Source organism: Marmota flaviventris, chromosome 6, assembly GCF_047511675.1.
Source record: "Marmota flaviventris isolate mMarFla1 chromosome 6, mMarFla1.hap1, whole genome shotgun sequence".
NCBI lineage: Eukaryota > Metazoa > Chordata > Mammalia > Rodentia > Sciuridae > Marmota > Marmota flaviventris.
Genome location: NC_092503.1, coordinates 25797143 through 25824353, shown reverse-complemented (window position 1 = coordinate 25824353; position 27211 = coordinate 25797143). Strand labels below are relative to the sequence as shown.

At 39.1% G+C, this 27211-nt stretch overlaps 1 protein-coding gene across 2 annotated transcripts in view; it reads left to right on the top strand.

The window, feature by feature from the left end:
* Positions 1-350: 350 nt before the first annotated feature.
* Positions 351-27211, top strand: part of Heca (hdc homolog, cell cycle regulator) — a 44763-nt gene continuing 17902 nt past the window's right edge. For both annotated transcript variants that reach the window (XR_011707699.1, XM_027938418.2), the window contains exon 1: positions 351-715. Coding sequence is in view for 1 of the 2 variants with exons in the window: in XM_027938418.2 (XP_027794219.2) it covers positions 445-715 (271 nt within the window). In the remaining variant the exon portion in view is untranslated. The remainder of the gene's footprint in view (positions 716-27211) is intronic.

Here is a 27211-nt window from a genome sequence, read left to right as displayed (position 1 = left end):
TGACGTCACTCGGAGGCGGCGGGCTCCGCGCGGGACGTGACGTCACGCGGGCGGGCCGGCCAGCCGTGAGGTCACCTGGCGGGCGCGGCTAAGCCGAATCCCCAGTGTCGTCACGGGAGGGGGCGGGCCCAGAGCGTGTCAGCGCAGCCAAATCAAAACAAGCCTGAGACCCGCCTTTTCCCTCCGGCTCGGGAGCGTTTCGCTCGCGCCCCGGGCCCGCGGCGCCCGCGCGGCTGCAAGCCTCGGGTGGCCGCGCGCCGGCTCCAGGAAGCCGGAGAGGGCGCGGCGGCCGGGATGGCGCGGCGCGGGCCGCGCGGCTAGACGGCGCCAGAGGAGCCGCTGGCCCGCGCCCTCTGCTCTGCCGACTCTGCGCGGGGCCGGTAGCGACCGCGCCGCGGGGCGCCTCCTTCGCTGTCGCCGGACACCTGGACCCTCGTGAGCGAGATGCCCAACCCCAAAAACAGCAAAGGCGGCCGCAAAAACAAGCGTGCCAACAGCAGCGGGGACGAGCAGGAAAATGGAGCCGGGGCCCTGGCTGCGGCGGGAGCGGCGGGCGCGGCGGCCGGGGGGGCCCTGGCGACGGTGGCTGGCTGCGGGGCGGCGGCGGCGGGCGCGGCGGGCACCGGGGGCGCGGCGGGCACCGGAGGTGCGGGGACCGGAGCCGCGAACGCCGCGGCCGCCACTGGGGCTGCGGCCGCGGGAGACGCCAAGAACGGTAAGACGGGGCAATCGCCAACTTCCTCCTCGACGGGGACGGCGCGGTGGCGGGGCCTTGGGTGGCGCGGGCGGTGCGTGGACAATGCGAGTCAGGAAGTGCTCACCCCGCCCCTCCGCCCCGCGGCGGCTGCCCTTCGCGTTCCCCACGCCTAGTGGCGGGGACCGACCTGCGGGCCCTGCTCGTTGTCATGCTAGAGACAGCCTGTGCTCCCCACTGCGAGGGTGCCGGGTGTCGGTCTGTCGCAGCGCTCCCTTCCAATCTTGCCCGTAGTGCCGCTCTGGCGAAGCCCTGTGGGTCCCGGGCCAGAGGAAGGAAAGAGCTGCCCAAGTTGAGAAGAATGATCGAATTGAAAAGTTAGGCACCAGTTCATTCAGTCCTGCGCTCCCCGCACCCCGTCTTTCCGCCCAGTGCAGGAGAGCCTTAGTTGCCAGCAAACCCAAGCTTGCTGCGTCGACTGCTGCAGGTGAAGAGGCCCTGAGACGTTTTTTTACATTAGGGTGTGTGTGTGTGCGTGTGTGTGTGTGTGTGCGCGCGCTCTCTTTAATTCTTTGGCTCGCCTGAGGAAGGAAGAGAATCTGAACTTGACTTCCGTTCCCAGCCTGGAGTTAAGAAAAAAAAAATCATCCTCTATAGTTCGGCTTCACATTTTTAGAAAGAAGCCTGATAATCTTACGTGTGTGCTTGCATGCTCCCGTTTGAGAGTACAAGCAGGGAATAGCCAAGATGTGACAGGATTTCTGTTGTCACATCAGACACATGGCTTTCGTTATAGGGTTCCGGGCAAACACTTATTTGGACAGTTCTTGTAATTCCTCTGGTCAGGCAGTGTTTTCAGAGAAGAGCATGTAGGTATGTATGTTTTAGTGAATGCAGGTTAGGATCCTTTTATCTACCTTTGAGCACACAGCTTTCAGCTTTAGAAGCCATACTTTATGTAGATCACTTTTTAAAAAGGGCACCTGGCACTTAAAAGAAGCCCACAGCGCTGAGAACACAGGAGGTTTAGTGTGTTATGAGGAGAACTGTAGGCCCCCTGCGCTGTGTCTATGTAATTTTGAAATAGGAAGGTTTATTTCTTTATTTTTGGAGACAACTTAGCTCGTTTGTGAATGTTTGATAATACAACTTTTGGCCAGTCTGTATACTCCATGTTCTGTTGTTTTTCTAACTCTAAACTTCATTTTGATATTAATGTGGAAGAAAGGAAGGTGCTTAGACTGGCTGAGTAAGACAGACTCTTGGCCTAGGCTTTTGGAGCTTTGTCATTTTGGGAAGATCAGTTTTTCTGAGGCTCAATTTCTTCATCTGTAACATTGAAAAAAAATTTAATTGATCCCTCATAGGGTTATTGTGAGGCTCAGTGTTCCTCTATCAAGTCCTCAGTTCTTGTTATTTTAAAGGCTTATTATATGTAATGAATATAGTAAAGTCCCTCACAAATACTGTGAATATTATTTATTCATTCAAAAAATGTTAACGACTTACAATGTTAGAGTACTGTGTTAAAAATGTAGGGGATACAGTGGCAATCAACACTGGGTATCTTGGTCCTCATGGAGCTTGCATTCCTGTTCTGGTTTACCCCCCACCCCCACCCATTCCCGTGAAATCTTCAGGTTGGCTGTTCCTCTTTTCTTGCTACAAAAGATGTGTTCTCTTTAAAGTGGTTTGAGGAAGTTTTCTTCTTAACTAGTTGTTACTCCTAGTTCAATAGCATTAAATTGGTTATTTTGCCCGATATTACTCTTCTTTGAAGTGGTAAAGTCAAATTTAGCAGTATTGTATATATGTGTGAAGCTATCATTTTGTGTAGAAACTTGTTTTATTAAATAAATGGGGAAAAGAAGAAATAGGCCAAATATTGCCATTATCAGGATCATAGAAGGTACAAACTTGTAGCAGTAAGCTGAATTTTATGATGCCCAGTTCTTGGTTGGTATATATGTGACATGTCAGTGAATGATTCACCTTAGTTTGAAGAACCTGTCAATATTTTCTGCATTCAGTGTTATCCGAACATGGATGCTGAGGCCTCCTATGTACAAAATCAATGAATAAGGAAATTGTAAATGCTTTTTAAAAATGTGTATGATGTAGGGTTATGGAAAGGAGGCGTTAGTTGAAGTTTTACAGAAGGGGGCATCAGATTTGTAAACTCTCAGAATCAACCAAGGTCCAATTAGTTTTGAAATTTAAAAATACTTGAATTGAGCTATTTTTAGTATTTCTAAATAACAGCTAATGTAACTATAACACTAGATTTTGTGATTATGAAAATTAGGAATCAGTTATTTCAAGGAAGTAGTAAATTTATATTGTTAAAACTTCTAAATGGTTTATTCTCATTGATGACTAGTTTTATTTACATCTGCAAACGTGCAAATTTAATTGCTTCACTTAAAGATAATAGTTTTTATTTGTAGTTGATTAGAATTTATAGGATGGTTTAATGTCTTGTAGCTTTGGGACAGTGTGGCTATCAGAACATTGTAACATTAGCCTTTAGTTGTTCCTTCTTTACAAAAGAAGTTGCTAACTAGGGAAAGCTTGCAGAGGCTCTGGCATGGTTGGAATTCAAGTTGAACTGGTTGCTGTTGTGCATTTGAACAAGTAATAGAATATTAAATGTAAAGATATCATACCTCTAATAACAAATTTGTTGGATATAAGTTTGAGATACTAGTTTATGAAACATTTTCAGGGGCTGGAATACAAATTAAGGAAACCTCCTCCTACATCGTAAACATGTGTCTGCCCATATTGTAGCATTTCTATTGTAGGTGGACAAGGTTTGCCAACTATTATTTTTAGGATCTAGTAATCATGCAATAGATTATAATGGTGTACTTTCATTCTGAAATTCTAGTTCCTTTAGGCCTTTCTTTTCTGCTTTAGGCCTAAAACTGTATGAAACCTTGATCATTGTGTATCTAGTTTTCATTGGGCCTGGATCCCAAGTATTTTTATGAATTCCTGTTTTGTGGCTGAGCATGGTTCACCATGGCACTCATTCCTGACTGCCCCTGGAATCCTTGGCTGGTTCTGCCTCAGGTTATTCAACAACTCTTTCTAGTAAATGGAATTAGTGATTGGACTTGTATTTGGTAGACCTAAAAGTGACCTTGGTCAAATAATTTAACTTCTCTGAGCTGTATTTTTCTGCATGTGTAAAATGAGATAGTACCTACCCATACATAGCAACCTATCTGTATCTATTATATGTAATAGATACACTATGACAGTGTAATACTTAAAATATGAGCTTATAAAGTATTAGCTGTTTGTTTCAGATCCTAGAAATAATTTCTGAGACAGATATGAATGTGCAGGAAGTTTGTCAGAGAGTGCTCCTGACTAGTAGGAGAGGGGAAGAAGTAGATTTCAGCAAAGGGAAGAGTTGAACTATGATACACTGGTAGAGGAGGGAAAGCTCTGGTCTTGGATAGCCCATCAGAGTATATCACCTCAAGACATTGACTGGTTATTTGGCCTTGGGCTGCCCTCTAGAAGGGGGGGATATGACCTTGGGGGTGGCATTTTTTTTCAATTGGAGATCCTTTGTGCAAAGGGACTCTTAACTCCCCTAGTATTACTGGTTTCTTTACTTAGACTGCCAGTTACCACTCATGTAAAATGCAGATGTGGTATAAATATTTCTCAGTAACATCTGAATAGGATTTGTGGACCAGACTGGGAGTTAACCACCATTATACCATTGTTTCCTTGGGAAACTGTGTACTGAATCCCATACATTCTGTTTGCAAGTAGATTTCTTTTGGAATACCACCTGTTCCCTATGAAGATTTCAATTTTGTTGGGTATTGAGACCACTAAGTATACTTTTTATAACTCCATACATAAAATACATAAAGAGTCTCATTTTAGGTGTTTACATTAGTTTTTACTACATGTATAAATTAGCAGTATCCATTAGAAGGAAAATAAGGAGTGTTTGCCTACTGTTTATTTTTATATTAAAGAATATCTATTGAGGGTCTAAGAAATATGTAGGGCAGTATTATTATCTTGCAAGCATTTTCTTGCTTCATCTAGAAATTGGTGTTGCTAGGACTTTAAAAATATGTGCTGCTTTTGGACATTGTCTTTTGAAATTCACCTTTGCAGTGGAGCTGCAAAGGGACTGTGCAGGCAAAAAAAAAAAAAAGGTAAGGCCTTAGAAAATACTGCCTCATCCATCATAGATTCTTCCTGTGGACTTATGTATGTTATAGTGAAGAATTGCTCAGTGTTTCACTAGTGGTGCTTTATGCACAGTCTGTTCTTTATTTCTTTACTTGTTATAGGACCTGTGCTTCAGTTCTAGTAGTAACTAAACCTTCAATGTAAACTTTCCTGTAAGTCTGAGTATATATATCATTCTTCAGAAAATTGAAAACAGTAGATAAAACTGAGAAATCTCTTGCCATTTAACCCTTCTGAATTTACTTCAGATTTTAGCTATGGACAATATAATTAAGGAACTTGAAGGTAAGAGAAGGAGATTTGTTTTTTCTTTTTTGGCAGTGCTGAGGATTGAACTCTGGGCCTTGCACATAATAGGCAAGTGCTGTATCCCTGAGCTATATCCCTAGCCCAGAAGGAACATTTTAAGGGGAAAAAAGATCTGTCCTAACTGATTTTGATCACCAAATCTTTGGCATTCATAAGAGACTTATATAATTGAAAATATTGTGTTTTTTTAAAATTATTTTTCCAAGGATAAAATGAGCATTTGCAGAAACTCTTAAAAAAAGCCAAGTTTTAAAAAAAATTTTCTAGTTAAACATACAATCTCACCACTTTGAGATCCCCATTATTAACATTTTGATATGTATTCTTTTTTTCTTTTAAAGAGAGAATTTTAATATTTATTTTTTAGTTTTCGGCAGACACAGCATCTTTGTTTGTATGTGGTGCTGAGGATCGAACCCGGGCAGAACACATGCCAGGCGAGCACGCTACCGCTTGAGCCACATCCCCAGCCCCTTGATATGTATTCTTGTAGCCTTCTAAAATTTTTTCATATTCAGTGCCTGGTAAGGGCCTGTTTTATGGATGACATTTTCTCATAGCATCCTCACAGGGAAGAATAAGTAGAAGGGGCGTATTTTTTTCCTCCTTAATGTCCTTTTTAAAAATAAGGGCGTTAATCCCATCGATGAGGGCAGAGCCCATATGGCCTAATAACCTCTTGAAGGCCATCCCTTTAATATGCATTGGGTATTAAGTTCAACATGAGTTTTGGATGGGCACAAACTTTTGGACCATAGGCCTTCCTTAGAGCAAATTCTTATCAGGATTTGTGCAAAAGATACACATTTTTTATGCCTTTTAATACATACTGACATATTGCACTAGAAAGGTTGTACTGGTTTAAAAGTACTCTGTAGAGTGACTTTTCCCCATGGCCTCACTGGGCTCTGGTTTTTGTTATTTTAAAGGCATGCTGGAGGATTGTTGGCACCCCCAAATAGTTCAGCAACAGGAGGGCCCTGTTTGGATCTAGATTCTGCAGCAGATGCTGTCATAGTTTTATTTCTGCTGGGGACTTATATGGTATTCAGGGATTTGGTAGTCTACAGGGATTCAACAAATTATCTAATAATGATGAATGATATTTTGGTAACTAGTAAAAGAGTTAGTGAAGAATTAATATTACTTACTGTGCTTGAATTTGCCATAGCACAGGCATAGGCTTTTGAAATTTTGTCTTATATCATTTTAATCTTTTGAAGTAAGGCCTAGAGTTTTTTAAAGTTGTAGTAAACATGGATTTTTAAACAGCTGGGTATAAAGCTAAGTGCCACAGTTTTAGTAAAAAGTGACTTTGGGGCAAAAACCTTTCTTAACCTCCATTTTCTAAGTGCAAACCTTTGCGGGTGTTTTTGAAGGAAAACAGTCTATGTGAAAGATCTTGGCAAGGGCCTGGAACATAGTGGCACTATCAACAATAGCTTTATAAGTTTGTGGTTTGTTCAGCCTTATCCAAGTATAAAACTTCCAAGTTGTCATGCTCTTAAGAACAGATACTGAGGCATTAAGAAGGTGGTTGAGGGTTTCCTTAGTATAAATGTAAAGACTACTCTGGCATCATACAGATTTTTATTCAGGAAGTGCTTTGAAGGTAAGTAATCTGCTTTTCTCCCCCTTTCATCTCTCTCTGATCATGGTTTAGCTGGAAAAAATCAGATGTTGAATGAAAAAGAAAAAGGTGAAAAACAACATGCAAAAATGGTTATATTTTCCTTCTATCAAAATAAATACAAGTAGGTTATTACATGTACTACACATGGGCAGCTGTGAAGTAAGAAGCAGGAACATGTGAGATAAGTAGAATGTTGGATTAAATTTAGAGATTGAATTTGAAGATGGAGGAGTAAAGTTGAGTATGTGGAGTTGATGAATAATTGAAAGGAAGCGAAGAGCCCAGGGTATCTTTTAGGATCAGATCAGCCAGGGCTTGAGAATTACCTGAAAAACCCTTTTTTTCCTCTCCAGGCAACAAGTGGAGAATTCATTATTTCCTCATTCCTTTGCTCATTGTTTTGTTTTCTCTGCACTCATTCATTTACTGAACATTTATTATGTGCTTATTGTCTACCATGACTGAAAGTATATAATATAGAATTATACTTGGAGGCATCAGGATCCACACCCTTCAAGGCTCATAGTGAAGCTAGCAGAGAGACCTGTAAATACTAGGGGCCATGAAAACGTACTATGGGTGCTTAGCAGAAAAACGATTTTCTAGAGGAAAAGAGTTGAGTACTGCAGAAAGAGAGGTGGTAAATTCTGAAGGCTGAAGAAGAATATTTCAGGCAGGAGTGGGAAAGGGCCTTCCTTGCTCTAGTTGCTGCCAGGAGTTTGATATGACTGTTCTAAGGTGCATTGGTAGCAACTCCAACGGGGGTGGGGCTGGACATTCAAACAAGTTGTTTTGTAGTCAGTGAAGAACCAGACACTATCCACCAAGCTTTGTTGGGGACATGATCAGCTGAATCTGCAAAATGGGATACTCATAGGAAGTTGATAAGCTTGTTTACACTGTTGTACATTTTAACAGGATGGTTATATTTTGATATAGCTAGTCAGAAATTGGAAGTTGAACTTGCCATAGGCCCTTGATTGTGATTTTTCCAGTGGAAGCAGTGGACACATGGCACACACACTGTTTTTCTGCCCAGGAGGATGACAGTGTCATAGCACCCAGTCTTAATTGTGGGAACTAGCAGCACTGTGCTTTCTGAGCCATGGGAGGTTAGCTAATTGAGGTTAACTTCAAAAAACTAAATGCTAGGAGGGGAAGTTGGGACCATCTGAGCAGATGGGTTTACTCTAGAGGGAGGGAATTGTCCCTAAGGTTTATTTTTTTTCATCTTGGTAGCAAGTGTATCTCTCTGTACCTGGTTGGACTAATTTTTTATTTTATTTTTATCATCTTTTAATTTTAAAGCAAACTCTTGTGACAGGCAGTGTCATTATTTTGCACAAAGTGACTGTATTTTAGTTCTGTTTATTTCAAAAGTTTTGAATTTTTCTGTGGTTGGCAAAATAGCATTTTGCTCTATTTAATCGACAACATAGTTTAGCTTGATTGTCCTTGAGCTTTTTAAACTGGCAAAGAGTAGTGTTTCTAACACTTAAAATTTATATGTTGTCTGTCAGGAGTAGAAAGGGAAAGTACTTAGGATAATACTTGAAAATAGTCTGAGTTAGAAACAAGAAGATAAATTATTTAAAGAAAAGTGAGAAAAACGAAGACTTAAAGGAGGAAGTGTTAAATGTTAATCATATAATTGATTAAGCTGCATTTAATAAGAAAACATGATTCTGATGTAGGGGCATAATACAGTGCATTTCATAGATTTATATTGCTGGAAAGGAAAAACTTTTGCTCTGCCCTCTTAGGCTCTGTATTTGAGGGCTTGCAAATTGATAAAAAATAGATTAGCAAGAGAAAAGACATTTCATCAGAGAAAAAACTTGACTCAAAGGTGCTTAGAATTTAGGGCTTCTATACCAGTTTAATGGGAAAAGATGGGGGAACAAGTACTTACAGGAAAACAAATGATTTTTTTTTGAATGAGCTTTTAGGAGAATAGATGGATATATAATAGTTTTGTGATAATGTCTGTTTGATGTGGAGACTACTCATTTCTGGTAATAAGAGTCAGTTCTGGAGTGAGATGAAATCTTAGAGTGGTTTTGGTTTGCATTTCTCTAATTGCTAGTGATGGTGAACATTTTTTCATGTTTGTTGATTGATTGTACATCATCTTCTGAGAAGTGTCTCTTCAGGTCCTTGGCCCATTTATTGATTGGGTTATTTGTTTTTGTTTTGTTTTGTTTTGTGTCTAGCTTTTTGAGTTCTTTATATACCCTAGTGAATAGTGTTGTATCTGATGTGTGAAGGGTAAAGATTTGCTCCCAAGTATGTAGGCTCTCTATTCACCTCACAGATTTTTTTTTCTGAGAAGAAACTTTTTTAGTTTGAATCCATCCTATTTATTGATTCATTCAGAATGGCAGCTGTTATGCATACAAATAACAGTAAGTGTTGGCGAGGATGTGGGGAAAAAGGTACACTCATACACTGCTGATGGGACTGCAAATTGGTGCAGCCAATATGGAAAGCAGTATGGTGATTTCTTGGAAAATTGGGAATGGAACCACCATTTGACCCAGCTATCCTTGGTCTATACCCAAAGGACTTAAAAACAGCATACTAGAGGGACACAGGCACAATTTACAATAGCTAAATTGTGGAACCAACCTAGATGCCCTTCAATAGAAGAATGGATAAATAAAATGTGGCATATATATACAATGGAATATTCCTCATCAATAAAAGAGAATAAAATCATGGCATTTGCAGGTAAATGGATGGAGTAAGAGAAGATAATGCTAAGTGTAGTTAGCCAATCCCCAAAAAACAAATGCTGAATGTTTTTTTTGATATAAGGAAGCTGATTGATAGTGGGATAGGGAGAAGGGAGCATGGGAGGAATAGAACTCTAGATAGGGCAGAGAGATGGGAGGAGAAGGGGAGGGAGCACGGAGTAATTAATGATGGCTGAATGTGATAATCATTATTATCCAAAATACATGTATGAAGACACAAATTGGTGTGAGTATACTATGTATACAACCAGAGATATGAAAAATTGAGCTCTATATATGTAATAAGAATTGTAATGCATTCCGCTGTTGTGTGTGTGTGTGTGTGTGTGTGTATATATATATATATATATATATAGAGAGAGAGAGAGAGAGAGAGAGAGAGAGAGAATGAGAATATCAGTCCTTCCTGGTTGCTCTCAGGGAGGGGATTTATGATAATTGAGTTCTTTGGGAAGGTTCTGCTTTTAGACAAGAAATTTCAGCAACTCAAAGTCTTCAGCTCAAAATAATTTCTGTACCATAATGGCATATTGTGAGTCCCTTCAATAAATATTGCCACACCCCCAAAAGAGCAATTACAGAGTCAGATAGCAAAAGGTGGCCCGTATGTTATAATTCTGTTATTTCATTTTATTGGAAATTCATTAGAAATAGAATGCTTTGAGGCATGTGCCTATAACAAAACTGATCAAGAGCACACATTTAGGCAAAAGTTAGCTGTGTATCGGATTTCTCTTGTAAGTTAAGGAGATGTATTTTTCCTTACGGGTGAGCATAAGTTTGATTATACTTTAGATCATGTCCCTTCAAGTTATAGAAACATTTCAGGAGAGTCTTTCTATACTGATGTAGAAATTGAATCACAAACTTTGTTTTATGTTTCTAAATGAGCACTCCTGAATATGATGATAGGATATTTAATCGAACTCTATCGTAATATAACTTGCTATGCCTAACACAACTCAGTGTCTGGGCAGAAATGGAACCCAGGGAATGTACAGAATCAAGTTCTGGCTATTTTTGATTGGTAGCAGATACGGCCTGTAATCAGAGAAGCTTGAGTGTGGGATAGTTGGTAATGGGTGTTAATGAACAGATATAGACAGCACCAAGAATTGATGCCAGAAATCATGGAGAGAGCCTGGCATTGAGAAATAGAAGTGCCCTTCAGTGGTAGAGGCAGAAATGTGAATATCCAACACAGGGTAACTTAGTGACTTCTTTCAGTTTCCAATTCCTCCTATCTGTTCTTATCTTGCAGGGCTTACATACTAAAGTAACTTTAGCTCTATAATGATAAGATTCCATTATATTAGGCTCTTAGTTTTAGAGTAAAGATGGTGTGTTGCAGTACAGGAGCAAATTAGGTAAGATTTTATATATTTAATTGTAGATGGACACAATACCTTTTTTAATTTATTTATCTTTTTATGTAGTGCTGAGGATCAAACCTAGAGCCTCACACATGCTAGGCAAGTGTTCTACCACTGAGCCACAACCTCAATCTATGTAAGATTCTTGATGATAAGTATATTAGGACTGTAGAACTCAGGGAAGCTGCATAAAGGAGAAGCAGTCATTCACAGTGTCAGGAACAATGAAGGTACCACAACTCTGTTTTCTAAGTGCTTACTAGAAGCCAGGTGCAGTACTCTACAATTTATGTTTGCTTGTTTGTTTTTGTGGGGATTGAACCCAGTGTCTCTTTACCACTGAAATACATCCCCAGCAGCACACCTCGCTCCCCAATCTTTTTTAATTTTGGAGACAGGTCTTGCTAAGTTGCTTAGGACCTCTCTAAATTGCTGGCCTCAAACTTATGAACCTCCTGGCTCAGCTTCACAAGTCACTGGGATTACAGGTATAATTTTAATTGTGTGCCACCATGCCCAGCTCCTGCATTTGAGGATGCCAAGTATCAGGGGTTGGCCTTCTTTCCTTCTTGCAGAAAAGGTATGTTTGAGTGAAGAGAAACGTATCTGATCCTTATGCCAAAATTGGGTTCATCTTGACCACCTTTATAATGCATAAATAATGCAAAACTATATGCAGGCTTTTCAGGTAGAGGACTTAAGTTCAGTATAAAAACATTTAAGGAAGCAGTAGGTGTGTTTATATTGCTTTTAAAAGAATTCATGCTTATTCTGATAGTTAGACTGAAATTAAATTTATAAGGAAGTACTTTGTCTAAGGAAGTACTTTACTCATGCATTGTACCCATTTATCTTATTCCTTCTCTGTACTATAGAAGGAATTCCTGGTCTTGGCAATTTGGAGATTGTGAATGTTTGAGCTGGCACTTCTGTTCTTAATGGACTAGAGATCATCAGTAGGACATGAGTCTCTTCTTGAATGTAAATTCCTAAAAGTGGGATCACTGGTTAGATATGTATTGCCAAACCTATCTTCAGAAAGGGTTTGCCTGTACACTAACACTAAATTGTGTTAGTACTTATTTATACTAACACTGGCAATGTAAGGAGTGCTCTTTTCCTTCCTTAGTACTGGAGACTTTAACCCAGGGCCTTGCACATGTTAGTTAAGCATCCTACCACTGAGCCACACTCCGAGCTTATGGAGTGCTCATTTATTCACATTCCCTGATGTAAATTTTCATTGCCATTTTTATCTTGGCCAGATAGAAAAAAATGATCTCGCTTTGATATTTTTATTTGAGTTTTAGAATTCTCAGTGAGCAAATATCTTTTTCTGTGTATACTGATTATTTGTATATTTTTGTATATTTGTACATTTTATTATTTGTGATCTTTGTACATTTTACTAATAAGATATTTGTTTTCTTTTTGATTTGCATGAAGTGTTTGTACATTCAGGATAATCTTTGGCATATGTTTTCCCTAGATTATTGTCTTTCAGCTTTATTTAAGGTGGTCCTTGCTGACTAGAAATGTTTTTATTATTATATAACATCTACACAGAACTAGAACTTTAGTTAAGGTAGGGGAGAGTGGAAAAATTTGTGCAGTTACTTGTGGGCAGAATGTTTTGAGCATGGCATAGGGTTAGCGTATATTTCATTTGAATATCAGTCACAGTAATGTTGTTACATTTGTAAGGTTCTATTTTTCTTTTTTCCAGTTTGGGAGGTTCTGTTTGCAGTTGGTTGCTATTCTTGCTGCTCTCCCTGACCTCTCCTATGTCTCTGGCCACTACTGTCTAGTAGACAGCTGAGCTCCAGTGTTCAACACCTGTCTCTTTCACATTTCTAAAAACCCTGCAGTTTTTATACCAGCTCAGTAGGACTTTGAAACTTGTAGATAAAGGCCCATTATGTACTTGTTATCGCCAGTTCTTAAGAACCAAACTGCAAACTGAGATCTCTTAAGGCTAAATTGCCGCTATCTTGCTTGTGATAACAAACTTAAATGCCAAGTCAGAAGAAAGTTCTCATTTTTCTCATTTTGGCACTTGAACTGAAATTACATGTGTATGCTAATAAAATGAGAACATAGCACTCAATCGAAGTAAGAGTTTATTCACATACCGTGCATCACGCTGATCCAGGCAGCCCTTGTACCTTCTCAAATATCTGTATTTGGAAAAGATTCCCACGCTTACTGCTTGTTCAAAAGAGTGTGAGATTTGGAAGGCATAGGCCAGAGCTTTAGAACTGGCTATGCCATCTTGCAAGTCCACTGATCCTTTCCCAGTCCAAATTTATCTGGAGAAAGTGAGGATAATATGGTATTGTTTGTGACAAAGTCTGCAAATCATAGTGCAGTTTGAAAAAGCAAATACTTGTGGAGTGATTTGGGGTTTTTTATACAGGTTTTGGGGATCTCAGTTTGTGATGTAGTGTGTGCTGCTTCCCAATTAGGGATTCTTTTTAATTGGAAGAACCAGGTAGACCTTGGCTTACTCCCTTGGTTGGCAGTAAATGTTGATCTTCCAAAATCTATATTGTGCTTCTTGTGGGAAGCCTTTTTTTTTTTTCTTGGCAAGGCTGGATCTGGGAGCCCTTGCTGTGTGGTTTTTACTGGAAAATCTTCAGTGTTTGTTTTTTTTTTTTTTAATTTTTTAATATTTATTTTTTAGTTTTCGGCGGACACAACATCTTTGTTTGTATGTGGTGCTGAGGATCGAACCCGGGTCGCACGCGTGCCAGGCGAGCACGTTACCGCTTGAGCCACATCCCCAGCCCTTCAGTGTTTGTTTGACTACTATTTTCAGTGAAAGTCTAGTTCCTTAAGTGAGTCCTTCCAGAATTACTTCAAGGGACCTTCCCAACCCCACAGTAGGGAAGGACTGTGGCACTGGGCCGTAAGGAGAGTTCGTTCACTTGTGAATAGAGGTATAGGTGAGTATAGCTGATTTGGGGATTGTTTCCTTGTGACCTGTGAATCATCCCATCCCCAGGCTTTCCTTGGCTTCATTTTAACAGCATAGTTCACTTTGATTATAACTATTGCCTGTTGTACTGCATGATTTACCATTGCGACTGGATTTGTAGTTATGCATTGCATAGTTTGTATCTTGATTCACTTCAGGCCTTTTTGCTTTCTGCTTTTTACCTGCCTCTAGGGTCATATGCAATGGAAGTTTAAGTGTTGTTATAAAACATTTTGAAATGGTCACAGGACTTTCATTTTGTTTCCTTACATCCCATTTAATAATGTTGCATTTTAAATTAGGTTATAGAATTGTGCATTTACCAAACTATATTGTGGATTTTATCAAATCAGTTTCTATGGGCATGAGATACTTGATACATATATGTATTCATATATATATGTGGAATCACTTTATTTCTTAGGATTGGGTTGACAAAAAATTTTCTAAGCTTCATGCTTGAGATTCAGATTTGAAATTTTTGACTTTGGAGCAAATCACTTTTTCTCCTAACATTTTTTACTCTTCTATGAGATACGTGATCTGAAGATGACTTGGAAACATTTTAAAAGAATTAATTTGAAATGTTCTCTTGAATTTGGAAATACTAGTTAGAATTCATTTAGAATATAATTGTATAAACTTTTAATATATAATATGACAAATTCTCTTATGCCAAAAAGAAATTTCTAGATTTTTTGGTAACTCTTTTGCAAATGGGAGATTATTTTTTCCTCTAGTTTGAAATGAATGGTTTTGAGTCTTTGATAATGGCCATAGTGGGCTGGGAATGTAGCTCAGTGCCAGGGTGGTTGCCTCACATTTATGTATGTGTAAACTGAAGAAGGACTTCTAGAATGGAAGAGTAAGGACTTCCATAAAAGCAACAAGAACACTGGCAAACACATCTAGCATGTGTGAGGAGCTGGGTCAAAAGAAAGAAAGAAAGAAAGAAAGCAAAAAGAAAATCCAAAACCCAGAAACATCCATAGTACAAAATTACATCTGGGTTCCACATGAGCTGGTAATTGGATAAGAAATGAATATCTACTTATAATAATATCACTAGCTTAAAATATCAAAGGAGTCTAGAATTTGGAGTTTCCTTAGAAAATTTTGTGAACTCTTTTCTTAAAAACAAGTTGTATTATAGCAAGCTGCTTTGAGAGTGTATATGTGGTGAACTGCTAGGCTAAGATATAATCATGACTGAATCTTGAGTCGTTTTCATTTTTATTGAAGTATGTAATGAGACTTAGACATGCCTTCTTCTTTGACAAGTCTTTCCTTGTTGCAACAGATTCTTTAACTTGCTTGTTGGTTGCTGATGTAGCATTTCAGAAATAGTCTGTGAAGAGTGGCCCCAGGCAAAGGCTTGTCTTTTTTTCCCTAGATCCCAGCAAAATGATGTTAGGGTGATCACTAAAAAGCTTTTACTAGATTGATTATTTTCGAGGCAAAGCAAGGGAGCAAAAAGTGTATCATTTCAGAGAGTTCAGCAGGGCAGAATATGCATGTGGAAAACAAGTGGGTATAAAGATGTAGTTTCTTTTAGGGATAGGTAGGGTATGGAAATGAATTTAGCTACATGTGCTGAGGCTATGTTGATTTAAATATAGTAGTCTTAAAATCATATCGGGAGTTGGTGTGTTAACCTAATCCATTGACCCAGTGCAGGTAAAGCAGGCTCACCTTCTGATACTCGGTCTCTGCTAATTTCAAATTCTCAATTCCAAGAGAATGGTGTTTCTTAACAAAAAGTTGCTTTATTTTCTCATTGAATGATAGTGAGCCTTTGCTCATAACTTTCCCCTGCTCTTTTTGAGTTTAGCAGTTTTTTAGAGTAGGTTTGCCTCATTGTCTGTTTTTATGTAGTGCAAAGTTTAGGATCAGGAAACCTTTATGCTTTAATTGGGCTTAAATACTTCTTTAATTAAATTAATTTAATTTATCTTATACCTAGTTTTTAAGTAAGTTTGAGTATTAACATGAGCATTGAACATTTTGAATAAGGCCCTGTTCTCAATTATAGAACTTTGTACAGTGATGTGTTTACACAAGTTATTGGTCTTTGTTTCGTATTCTTTTTTTAATTTATTTTTTTGTGGTACTGGGAATGGAACCCAGGGTCTTGAGCCTGCCAGGCAAGTACTCTACCACTGAGCTAGATCTCTAGTTCTATTCAATGCTATTTATCCCATTTATGTGCTATGTGGATGGAAGCTACTTACAGCTGAATGACCTTGGGCATATCACTAAAGGATTGTGTGCTCAGAAAGTGTTTGTAGAATCTGAGTTTAGGGGTTGCTGTATTCTATTTATGGAACTTTGGTATTTTAAAGAAACATTCAGGAAAAACTATGAAACTATTGTCTTTATACTGACACTCAGCCTAAAGCAGGCATAGCTTGGGTCCCTGTCCTTTTGGGTCTTGATATAGCTTCTGCTAGACTAGAAAATATGAATTTTCTGCTTTATGGGCATTATTGAAGTGGATTTCTTATTGTCAAAGTGTTGAATCCAGAGTAGAAATAAAAAATAGGTAAAATAGAAGTGTTCTATTTAGTTTGAATTTGTGGCTGGAGAGGTTTGTGGGTTTTAATTGAAAGTTAAAAAAAAAAAAAGAGTGCATCTAGGAGAATAGACTGAATATATTGAGAGAACATTAAAAGTTCAAGTTGTTAAATTTAGTTGAAGAGTTGGTTGGGGTTTTGTGGCCTTTTGTTTTTTAAATGTGAAGCTTCCATATTTATTTGGATAGAGTGGTTTGCCCGAGTAAAAACCATGTGTTTAAACCCTACTTTAAGCGTAAAAACATGTTTAACTGGACATAATCACAGTGTGTTCAGTTTGCTGCCCACTTTATAGTAGTTTCTCACACTAAAATAATATAAGGGAGGTTAAAGTGAATCAGAGACTAAGGCAGATATGCTTAAGTGATCTTATTGTAGCTCCTATACTAATTAAAACAAGCTGGAAAAATATTTTTATAAGTACTAACTTTTCTTTATGTATAGAACTTAGTTTTATTTATTTATTTACTTTTGGATACTGGGGATTGAACCCAGGGGCACTCTACCACTGAGCCCTTTAAAAATATTTTTATTTTGAGATGGAGTTGTTCAGTCCAGCCCCAAACTTGTAATATCCTGCTTTAGCCTTAATAGCTGGGATTATAGGTACATGCCCCTGCTTTTTGTTTTCAGTAAAGAACATGTCTCAAAAATATCTGAGAAAACCTAGTAAATTCTTTTTAGGGGCTGGGGAGGTAGCTCAGTGGTAGAGCATTTGTGTAGCATGTGTGAGGCCCTGGGTCCAATCCTCAGTATCACACAAACACAAAAGTCCTTTTTAGTTTTTGCCAAAAATGTTCTTACCAGTTAGTCAAGAAATGATTCTTAAATACCCTATGAATTTGAGGTGTGGTGTGGGGCACAGTTAGCTTCTATGCCCAGTTCTTCCCATTCTCATCTGATTTCTCCATTGTTGTGACATAGAGGGGTCAAGGTTAAAGTAGAGACTTTGCATATGGCCTGGTGGGTGATCAGGTGGAAACACCAGCCTGGGCCTAGTTTTGGAACTCCTTGTACAAAACCTAGGGATGTGGGACTTTACTCTGTTTCTGAATGTGTATATAACATGATCATAGTCTAGTCTTCAGAATACTGATCTGGTGGTAATCAAACTTTTAAAATTTATTTCCACTCTTGTATATTTTAAATAGTCACCATCTTGTTTTCAAAAGTTTATTAAATAGATGCAAAGGATACTGTTTCTGGTTTATTGTAAACTTTGTCATTTATGTATGTGTAAACTGAAGAAAAACTTCTAGAATGGAAGAGTGAGGACCTCCAGAAATCTACTTGTCCATAAAAGCAACAAGAACACTGGCAAAAATTACAAAAACCACTTTTCAAAATTCTGGAAGTTAATTAGAGTTTTACAGTAACTCTAAGAGTGTTTGTTCACAAGAAATGGCTGAATCATAGCAAGAATGGTGAGCACTGTTGTGTTTTAACTTGACTTGTTTCTACCCCCTCTTCCTACCTCCACGGTAGCTTTCAAAACTAGTGGACTAGTAAGTACTTATGGAGGATGAAGAATAGGTTGGGAGTTTCCCCAAACCCCTAGCCCCAGAGAATTGTCACTATTTGACCTGTCCTGATGCTCCCTGGTAAAGCCTCATTTGTAAGGCAAGTCTGGTTGACCTGACTCACAGAGCTCTCTTACTGGTGAAAAGTCCTGTTTATTCACTTACTGGTAAAAAGCCCTATTCCTAGGCTAGAGCTTACTTAATGGTGAAAAGCCCTGTGGGGCCACTTGCTAGCAGTAACATGTGGTGGAGTGAAACTGCTCTAATGGCTGCAAAGTGAAAAAGAGAGGAAGAACCCAGGGTCTCAGTTCCCTAAGGACCTGTGCCCCCAGTGACCTGAGATCTCCCCCACTAGATCCTACCTCTTAAAGTTTCTGCCACTTCCCATAGCACCAAGTTGAGGATATAGCCTTGGGGTTTATTCCAGATCCAAACTATGTTATGAAACAAATATTTAACCCTAAGACGAGTCTGGTAGTTTACTTTTATCTGTTAGAACAGGGTCCTTCTTAAAGAATAGCTATTAAAAAAAATTGACCATATAAAATGTATTAGTGTCCTGGAAAGTTTGAAGACTCTTTCTTAGGCAATTGTCCATAAAAACCCACTAAGAGAACTGATTTCTTCAGGATACTTTGAAATGTTTCCTACGCGAAGTTTACAGTTTGAACTTTAAGACATCCTGGAATATACATAATATACTGTTTTGCATATTTCCTCATCTCTGATGACTTTTAATCAAGTACCCAGAATATCCTCTATTTAACCATTTTATTTTGTCTTGATTTTTGGTGCTAGGGATTGAGCCCAGGGCAGTACATATTCTGAGTATACACCGAACTATATCCCCATCCCTTGAATTCTTTATTATAATTTATCAGAGGTTTTTTTTTTAATGTTTCATAACTAGTAAATTGGTTAGCACATGCTGATTTAAAACAAAAATCTAGCATCAACTCTGTAATATTTGCAGCTAACTAACTTTTACCACATTTATGGTCAGTTGTGATGATGGAAGAAATTCAGGGGTGTCAAATATTGTATTGATATTCCTTGATTCCTTCCAGGAGTAGAAGAAGGGAAACTAAAATGCTGTTATCACATTTGTGCACAGAATATTATCAGTATTTTCAATTTCCAAATTCTCGTTTGTATATATTTTTTGTTTCATATTCTTTTGTTTCAGTGTCTGACACAAAAAGGACAAGGTTCAAAATCCTGTGTTACAGCAAAGAGGAGGATGCTCACTGTATTTGCATTGAGGTCAAGTGGGCACCTATTTCTCTGACTGGCTTTGGAATATAAGCACCAGTAATTTTGGCACCCATCAAGTACCGGCTTTAATGCACATTTGTCAAATGCATATTTGAAAATTAGGAGTTAAAAAATAGATTTTTTTGATTATTTGGATCTTTATTCTAAAATTAATTTAAACTGGCTTTCAAAAGTACACATAATACTGTAAGATGAATAATAAGTGAAGATATTAATAGTAAAGATAATATTGTTAGGGAAAAAGATGCATGTTCTGAGCTGCTCTAAAAGGTAGGTCACAAATTTAGTTTTCAGGTTTCCAGTACAGATGAAGCAAACAGCAGCAGCGGTGTGCTTTATAATACCCATCAGATTAGAAAACAAAAAGCAGTCGCTTAACCATTTGCAATGTCCATTCATAAATAAAACAAATGTATGAAACATGCTGTCATCATTAAAAGCAGTCTGTCAAGGGAATGAAACAGTGTGGTTGAAGTAACCAGCTCTTGGCCATCTGGCTTAATTGAGTGATCGATTTTATCTTGCACAGAAGTCCCACGCCCAAATGACTCTGGGGCCTAGTATGTGAATAAGTATAAGGGGCTGAGGTAGAGGCCTGGCTACCTGGAGAGTGCATGCTGCACCTAGAAGACATTCTCTTCACATCCCTTAACAAAATCCCTGGACTCCTTTAAGATAAAACTGAAACTAAACTGCTCTACTGGAGTTCTGATCTGGAGGAGAGTGTAAACATCATGTCACCTATGAAACATTTCATAAAAATTATTTCCCAGTTGAGCTTTTGGAAGATGATGAAAGCAGTGAGTTATGGGTTGTATTCCCTGACAGGTCTGCTGATGACCCAGTTTGGCAGTTAATCACGCAGTTATATTTTTACTTGGGGAATATCCTAGGGAAGAGGAAAAGCCATGGTCTTTTTAGCTGTAGTAGTAGGATTCCAGTGGTAAAGTGAGTGGGCCAATTCTGCTTTGGCTTTGGCCTCCACTTTAGGGCTCATCAAGAGAGAAGAGGCAGGTACAACATTTTGGAGATGCTGTGTTACAACTTAAATGGTCAATGAGGATCACATTTATAGAATATGATCAAGAAGTTTTGCTGACAAAGGAGAATATTGATAAGGATCACTAAAACCAAGATTTATATTCCATAGAAGGAAAATGCCTTAAAATTGGAATATGATACTAAAGAATGACAAGAAGTCTTTCTCTAGGGTCTTTAAAAATGGTATACTTTAACAACTATCTGAACTGTTCTTTGCAGATATACATACTTACATGTATTTGTATATGTACTTAATCTGGAGACCCATTCCCATTTTACCATATTGTGATTTGGCTCCCAGAATACCCAGACCTCCTTGTGTTCCTATAGTATGTGTAGATGCTAGGGTGCTTATGCAGTTTTCAGTGATCTGGTTCCCCTAAGCTCTAAATCTCCAAGCAAGAGAAAAGGTAGCCTTGCTAATTTATTTTCTAGGAAAATGATCCCATTATATGCAAATTGAACTGTTTGAATTTCAAAAAATGACAAATAATATTAATAAAAGCTTCATATTGTATACAAAATTTCAGTGAACACTTCCCCCAAATTATGCATTAAGCCATCTCATATTTTCAAAGCTGGCAGGTCAGCTGCATTATAAAAATGCTTTGTTACCTAGTGGCCCACCTTTTCTTATAGACAAAAATACCAGCTAATTTTGATGGTGTGTTTGAACTCTTGTTGACAGAACATATTTGAGGACTTTAATGGCATTTGTGTTGTTATTTTGACAGTTACTGTTATAATTTTAAATCCTCGTTATAGCTTTCAAAATATTATTCAAACGACTTAAGAGTGCCAAAAGGGCCAGGGTTGTGGCTCAGTGGTAGGGTGCTTGCCTAGCATATGTGAGGCACTGGGTTCGATCTCGGACACCACATAAAAATACAAAAATAAAATAAAATAAAGGTATTATGTCCATCTACAACTTAAAAAAAATTAAAAAAAAGAAGTGCTGAAAAACATCCAGAAATCAGTAACTTTGGAATAGCAATTAGATATGATGAAAGACTCTATGATAAGCCACACAGTTAATTTATGAGATCAAACAGAAATAGTAGCAATAAAGCTGACATAATTAAGAAGCAGAAGTACAACATAGTGACTGAGGATATATGTGTTCCGAGCATGCTTTGCCCAACGTCTACCCTAGATTGGGGTAATCAGTCTTAAATTGTCTCATGAATAAAATGCAGTTGTGTTTTATGATTCCCTGCTACCCAGGCTTGGTAAAAATGGTTTAGGTTGGAAGAGACATCCAACAAGGGACTTATTTGCCTGGGACTGAGGAAAACATCTTTAAAGGGTTAGAAGAAACATTTTGAAGGTCACTTTTCCTTCTCTTTACAACTAGTCAGTGAATATTGGATACATGCCAGACTGCTTTGTTTGTTGTGGGGAAGAAATACATTGCTTGTCCTTTATAAGCTTACAACACATGTGAGAAGTCAGGATTGACAAAGAGTTAAGTTGGAAGAACAGGCAAGCAGCCTTTGGCCTCAGAGTATGGAGTATTGAGTGCAGAGGACCCGGAGATAGTGAGCTAGCTTTTTCAGCTGAGAGGGAGGTACTTCTCTGGGCATGGGAGATGTGGGAGAGATTTGGGGTTGGGGGGCTAAGGAGAGGCACAAGGTGAGAGGAGAGTGTGTCCCCCTGTGTGGTGTGGTGTGTGGAGTTGAGAAGGGGTTGATGTGCCCTGTCAAAAGTGCTAAACTCCTAGTGAGTCCAGGTGAACTGCACATGTGGAGAAAGGAGGGTAGTCATCTCCTCTGTGTAACTTTGCTCTAAGTTCATTCAAAGTCCCTGATTATTACGTTTAGTGATGTAAAGTGAGATAGCTTTTGATAATAATTGCTTATAGTTGAATGCTTTAGTGCCAGGCTATGTTCAGACTACCTTAATAACTCCTTTGTTCCTCTTAACAGACCTTTGAAGTAGGTGGTGTTATTTTCACTATTTTACAGGTAAGAAAATAGAGGCACAGGGATGTTAAATTATTTGCCCAAGACTTGAAAACTAATACATTTCAGAGATGAGAGTCAAATCTAGGCAGGCTGACTCCAGAGTCTGTAGTCTTATGCCATGCACTCTGAAGGTAGAGATTGAGGACACTTGTCAGGAATTTCATGCCCCATGGGGGACTACTGTGCAATCAGGGGTGTGTGTTTTCATATACAAGGAATTGCTGTATGGAAAATATTTTCAATAGTTGTTTAGAAACCTTAACATTGACATTTGGTACCCATAGCCAATGAATTTGAGGAAGTGAGGGTGACAGAGAAGGCCTGGCCTGACTCTGAAAGACTTAGTTTGTACTCCCCAACTGCCTGTCCCCCCAGAAGGGCTAAATATCCCTAGAGATTCATCCCTGATTCCTGTCTCTAGTATTTTAGTCACCCCAGTGTACTATATCTGGTTGGGTCATTCTTTCCTCCAACAAAGCATTTGTTAAATACCTTTTACAATTTTAACAGTTATGAGTTTATAAGAATGCATAAAACCAGGTCCCTACCTTAGACTTTGCCTAGAAAGCCATTCATGATTTCACAAGACTCTTTGGATTCCTCCACTGCACCCAGCTCCCAACAGCTTGAGATGCTTGCATCTGTTTTAAGATGGTTGAAAATATTTCATTTCACAGTCAAAACCCTGAAGATTGCAATTCCTGATTTATGGGTCCTTCATTTTGTGTGAATGATTGTCAGGATTGTCAGGGGATTTGGATTTGTCCAGTGGTCAGTGTAAATGACAAATGACTCTTGTCAGACCCTTTACTTTTAATTTAACTAAAAGGAATATAGAGTCTCTCTTTTTTTTTTTTTTTTTTTGTACCAGGGATTGAACAAGGGGCACTTAACTACTGAGCCACATCCCTAGCCTTTTTTCAGTTTTTGAGACAGGAAGTTGCTTAGGGCCTTGTTAAATTGCTGAGGCTATCTTTGAACCTGCAATCCTCCTGCCTCAGCCTCCTGAGCCTCTGGGATTACAGGTGTGCACCACTGCCTGGCATAGAGTATGGAGTCTTGAAGTAGGGGCAGAAATACAGGATGAATAGGTTGGGGAGACAAGGCAGACTGCCAGGTGACCTCAGCGTAATTCCCTTGTTGTCTAGACTTGAAACTCCTTCAGATTTTTGCCCAGAGTGACATGAAACTTGTTTATTTTAACTCATGCAAGGTAAAATAGATTATAGGCACTGAATGCTTGATGATGAAACTGTAAAAACAGACCTCGGAGGGTTTATATACATTTTTATGACTGCATAAGAGAAAATTTTCCATATTTCTTGTTAGTTCAGTTATCACAGTTTAGACTAATGTCCCAAGGGACACTTGTGATACTTGCCCTCCCTGAATGTGAGGTGCTGTTTTTTCCCTCCCATTAAAGGCCTAGTTATCAGATCAATCTGTTTTCCATTTATACCTTTGTGGGACTTCTGTTCTTAAGAGCTAAGGATCTTATAAATTTCTTCCTTTCAGGAAGCAATTAAATGCTTCTGTAATAAAGCTAATTTGTTATAAGTCTGATTTTCAAAGTTGCTGATACTGTTTGTTAGAATTACAAAATCTTTTCCTATATGTTTTGGTTAGTTGTAAGACACAAGAAATTGGAAAAGAGGTGTGATGTTATTTGTCTATTAATTTCTAAGTGCCTATTGTATGGTACATCCAAAACATTCGAAAAAGTCAGAAATACATTGGAACAGTTTGCATTTAGTTGAAGAGCCATTTACAAAGGCATAAAAATATGGTAGACATAGCATAGAAATGTAGGCATTTTTATGGAACCTTATAGTTTATAAAGTGTTTTCACATATATTTGAGCAGAGTGAGGCATGCATTTTTTATCCTCACTTTACAGATGTGTAAACTGCTCAGTGTCAACTAGTCAGCAGCAGGACTGACACGCAAACCCATCTGTCTTATTGTTCCCTGCTGCCTTTCCAGTGTGGATGGGGTGGGAGGCTGTGTGAGAGGTAAGAGAACTGTCAGAAGGCCCTGACTGTTTGATGGCTCACCCTCCTGTTATTCCTAGTCACCCTGTTCCTGAATTGCCTGCCTCCCTTGCAGACTCACCCTTGGGCTGTGTGTGTGTCATGGAGGAAGGTGTCTGTTAGCATGCATTACTCAACATTAAACAAGATCTTGGCTTTGCATTTGTTTTTGAGGCCTAGCCACAAGGCCACATCAAAGTGGCTGACATGAACAAACAGGCCTGGCAAGTTGGAGTGGGGGCCTGTATTAGTAAGCTTTTCATTGCTATATGGAAATACCTGAGATAGTCCACTTATGAAGAAAAGGTGTTTATTTAGCTTACAGTCTTAAAGGTTTACAGGCATGGAATCTTCATTGACTTGGTTTTGGGGAAGACCCTCTTGGTTGGGTCATATTGTATGGACAATGGCAATGTTAGGGCCATGTGCAGGAGCAAGTCATCACATCATCAGCCAGGTTATTGCCATTACATTTCAGAAACATTCTCTTCGAGGCTATATCTTGAATGATTGAAGATAAAGCAAAAAAGAGAGCCACTTGGGTTGGGGCTCAGGCTTTTTAAACTCTTCACTCCAGGAGACTAGTATTCTGCCTTCTAAAGGCAGTGATCCCATCAGGCCCACTTCTTAAAAGTTCCATACCATCTCTCACTGCCACAGTGGGGACCAGGCCTCCAACATATGAGTCTTTGGGCACTCAACCATGTCCAAACCATAGTAGGGCCCTCTGTAGAGTTTTGGAAGGTAGAAAGCACATGAGAATGGTGGTGATGATTATAGACAGTGTTGTTAGACAGATGTGGGCAGGACTGTGGTACCTTCTCTGTGTTGCCTGCATGTACTTTCATTAGAGCTACTAGCACAATTTGCCATATCTTTCCAGCTCCAAAGGCATGGTGTGTAGGAGGTGCCTAGTATTGCTTAAATGATACATTTTCTGCTGATTTGAAATATAAATAAGATTTTTCGTTCTTAGTCTACCTTAGTCTATATTTTTTAAAGAAATGTCAAGTAAATCTCAGAATTATGCAATTTGAATATTGTGAATGTAAGGGTATAGTTAGGCCATCTTTTCATTTGAGTTTATTAGCCTGGGTTAATATATTTTGGTTATTACTATTTCATTTTGGAGACATCCCCTGCAAGTCTGTTCCTCCGGAGGATTGAAGATAAAAGTGACTGAACTTTATTTAATTGACTAATTAACATTTTAAAGGATACTAAAGGTCACAGCCCAGGTGACTGCAGTTAATTTTCTCGGTGTTTCAAACCACTCTTCTACTTTTTTTCACTGTGCTTTAGTATATTCAGGTCTCTTCTGGAATTATAGATCTCTCCCTTCCTCTGCTCCTCTTGTCAGGTGTGAGTCTTATGTATAGTGTCTTTAATGCAACTTTATTCAGCCTTGACTTTGTAAAAGGCCTGGGCCCAGTGGTCTCAGGAACTCAAAGATGAGTGTTCTCTCCTGAGTTGTCATCTGGCAGGACCACAGTGATAGACTCCAGTAAGATTAAAACTATACCATGCTGAGAGGAGTCCCGTGGCACAGGGAGGAAAGTCCTGGTGTCTGCATTGATCCCTGGAGTGGGAGGAAGAGTGGAGGTTTAATAGGTATCCAGGCCCTATTCTAAGCACTGTGTGTATTAGTTTTTGTTCATCCTTGTACAGTTTATGGTATGTTCTGTTATTTGCATTTTATACAGAGGAAACTGATGTAAAAGTTAAGTACTTGTCCAAGGGCTCATGGCTCATAAATGGTACTGGTTAATAATGTGAATTGCTGTCCTAGACAAAACAGGATTTGAACAGATGAAGATAAAGAGTTGTGCACACCTAGAACCTAGGTGGGAAAGCTACAGTAATCAGATACATGGAGGTATACAAGTCGGCTATTTTGCCAAGACCCTGGAATTGCATACTAAAGGGAATAACTGTAACACAGAGATAGTCATAGCTAGTATTCACACAGGCTTTGTGGGGTCCTCCTGCCTGTGCTGATGCATTTGGTGGAATGTAGTGGTTATTAAGTGGGCAGTGGTGAGGTTGTGAAGGTTTTTGAGTAGGGGAATCACAGTGTTTGTTCCTGCTTCTGTCTTGTCAAGCTGGCCTGAATTGTTGACATTTATTCCCCCAGTGCCTGACCATGCTTAGGTCTCAGCATTTGCTCTTCTCTGTCCTCTGCCCATTCTCTTTTCTTCCCTCTACAGTTATACTTCTGAAAGAGTTTCTTGGAGAGACATCTGCATATATTTCTACCTTTTCACCTCGCCATCAGTGGCTCACTGTCTGCCTCTGGCCTCACCACCATCATGCCACTGGATTGTCCTCACTAAGGTGGCAGTGCCCAACTCACTGCTTATTTCTGCAAGGACATTTCAGGCTTATCTTATCCAATAGTTCTCAACCAAGGATGATGTTGCTTCCTAGGAGATATCTGGAAGTGTCTGGAGATGTTTTGGGTGTCACAATCAGGCAAATGGAGTGTTACTGGCAGCTATGGGTAGGAATGTTACTTAGAACATATTAACAATTCTCAGGATGGCTTCCACACAAGGAATTACCCAGCCCAAAGTGTCAGTAGTGCAAAGGCTGAGAAACTAATCTTACCAGGTACTCTGGGACATTGCACAGTCCTCTATTCCTAATACTTTTCCCTAACTGATTTGATGGAATTTCTGACTTGTCTTCCAGTGATTCTCCTTTTTTTTTTTTTTTTAACCAATCTCTGTTGAGGACTTTTCTTCTCTAGTCTTGGTACTAACCCTTATTTCCCAGGATTCTTTCGTCAGTTTCTTGTTTATGTCCATTCCTCCAATTCCTCTTGAGCATCCCATGGGTC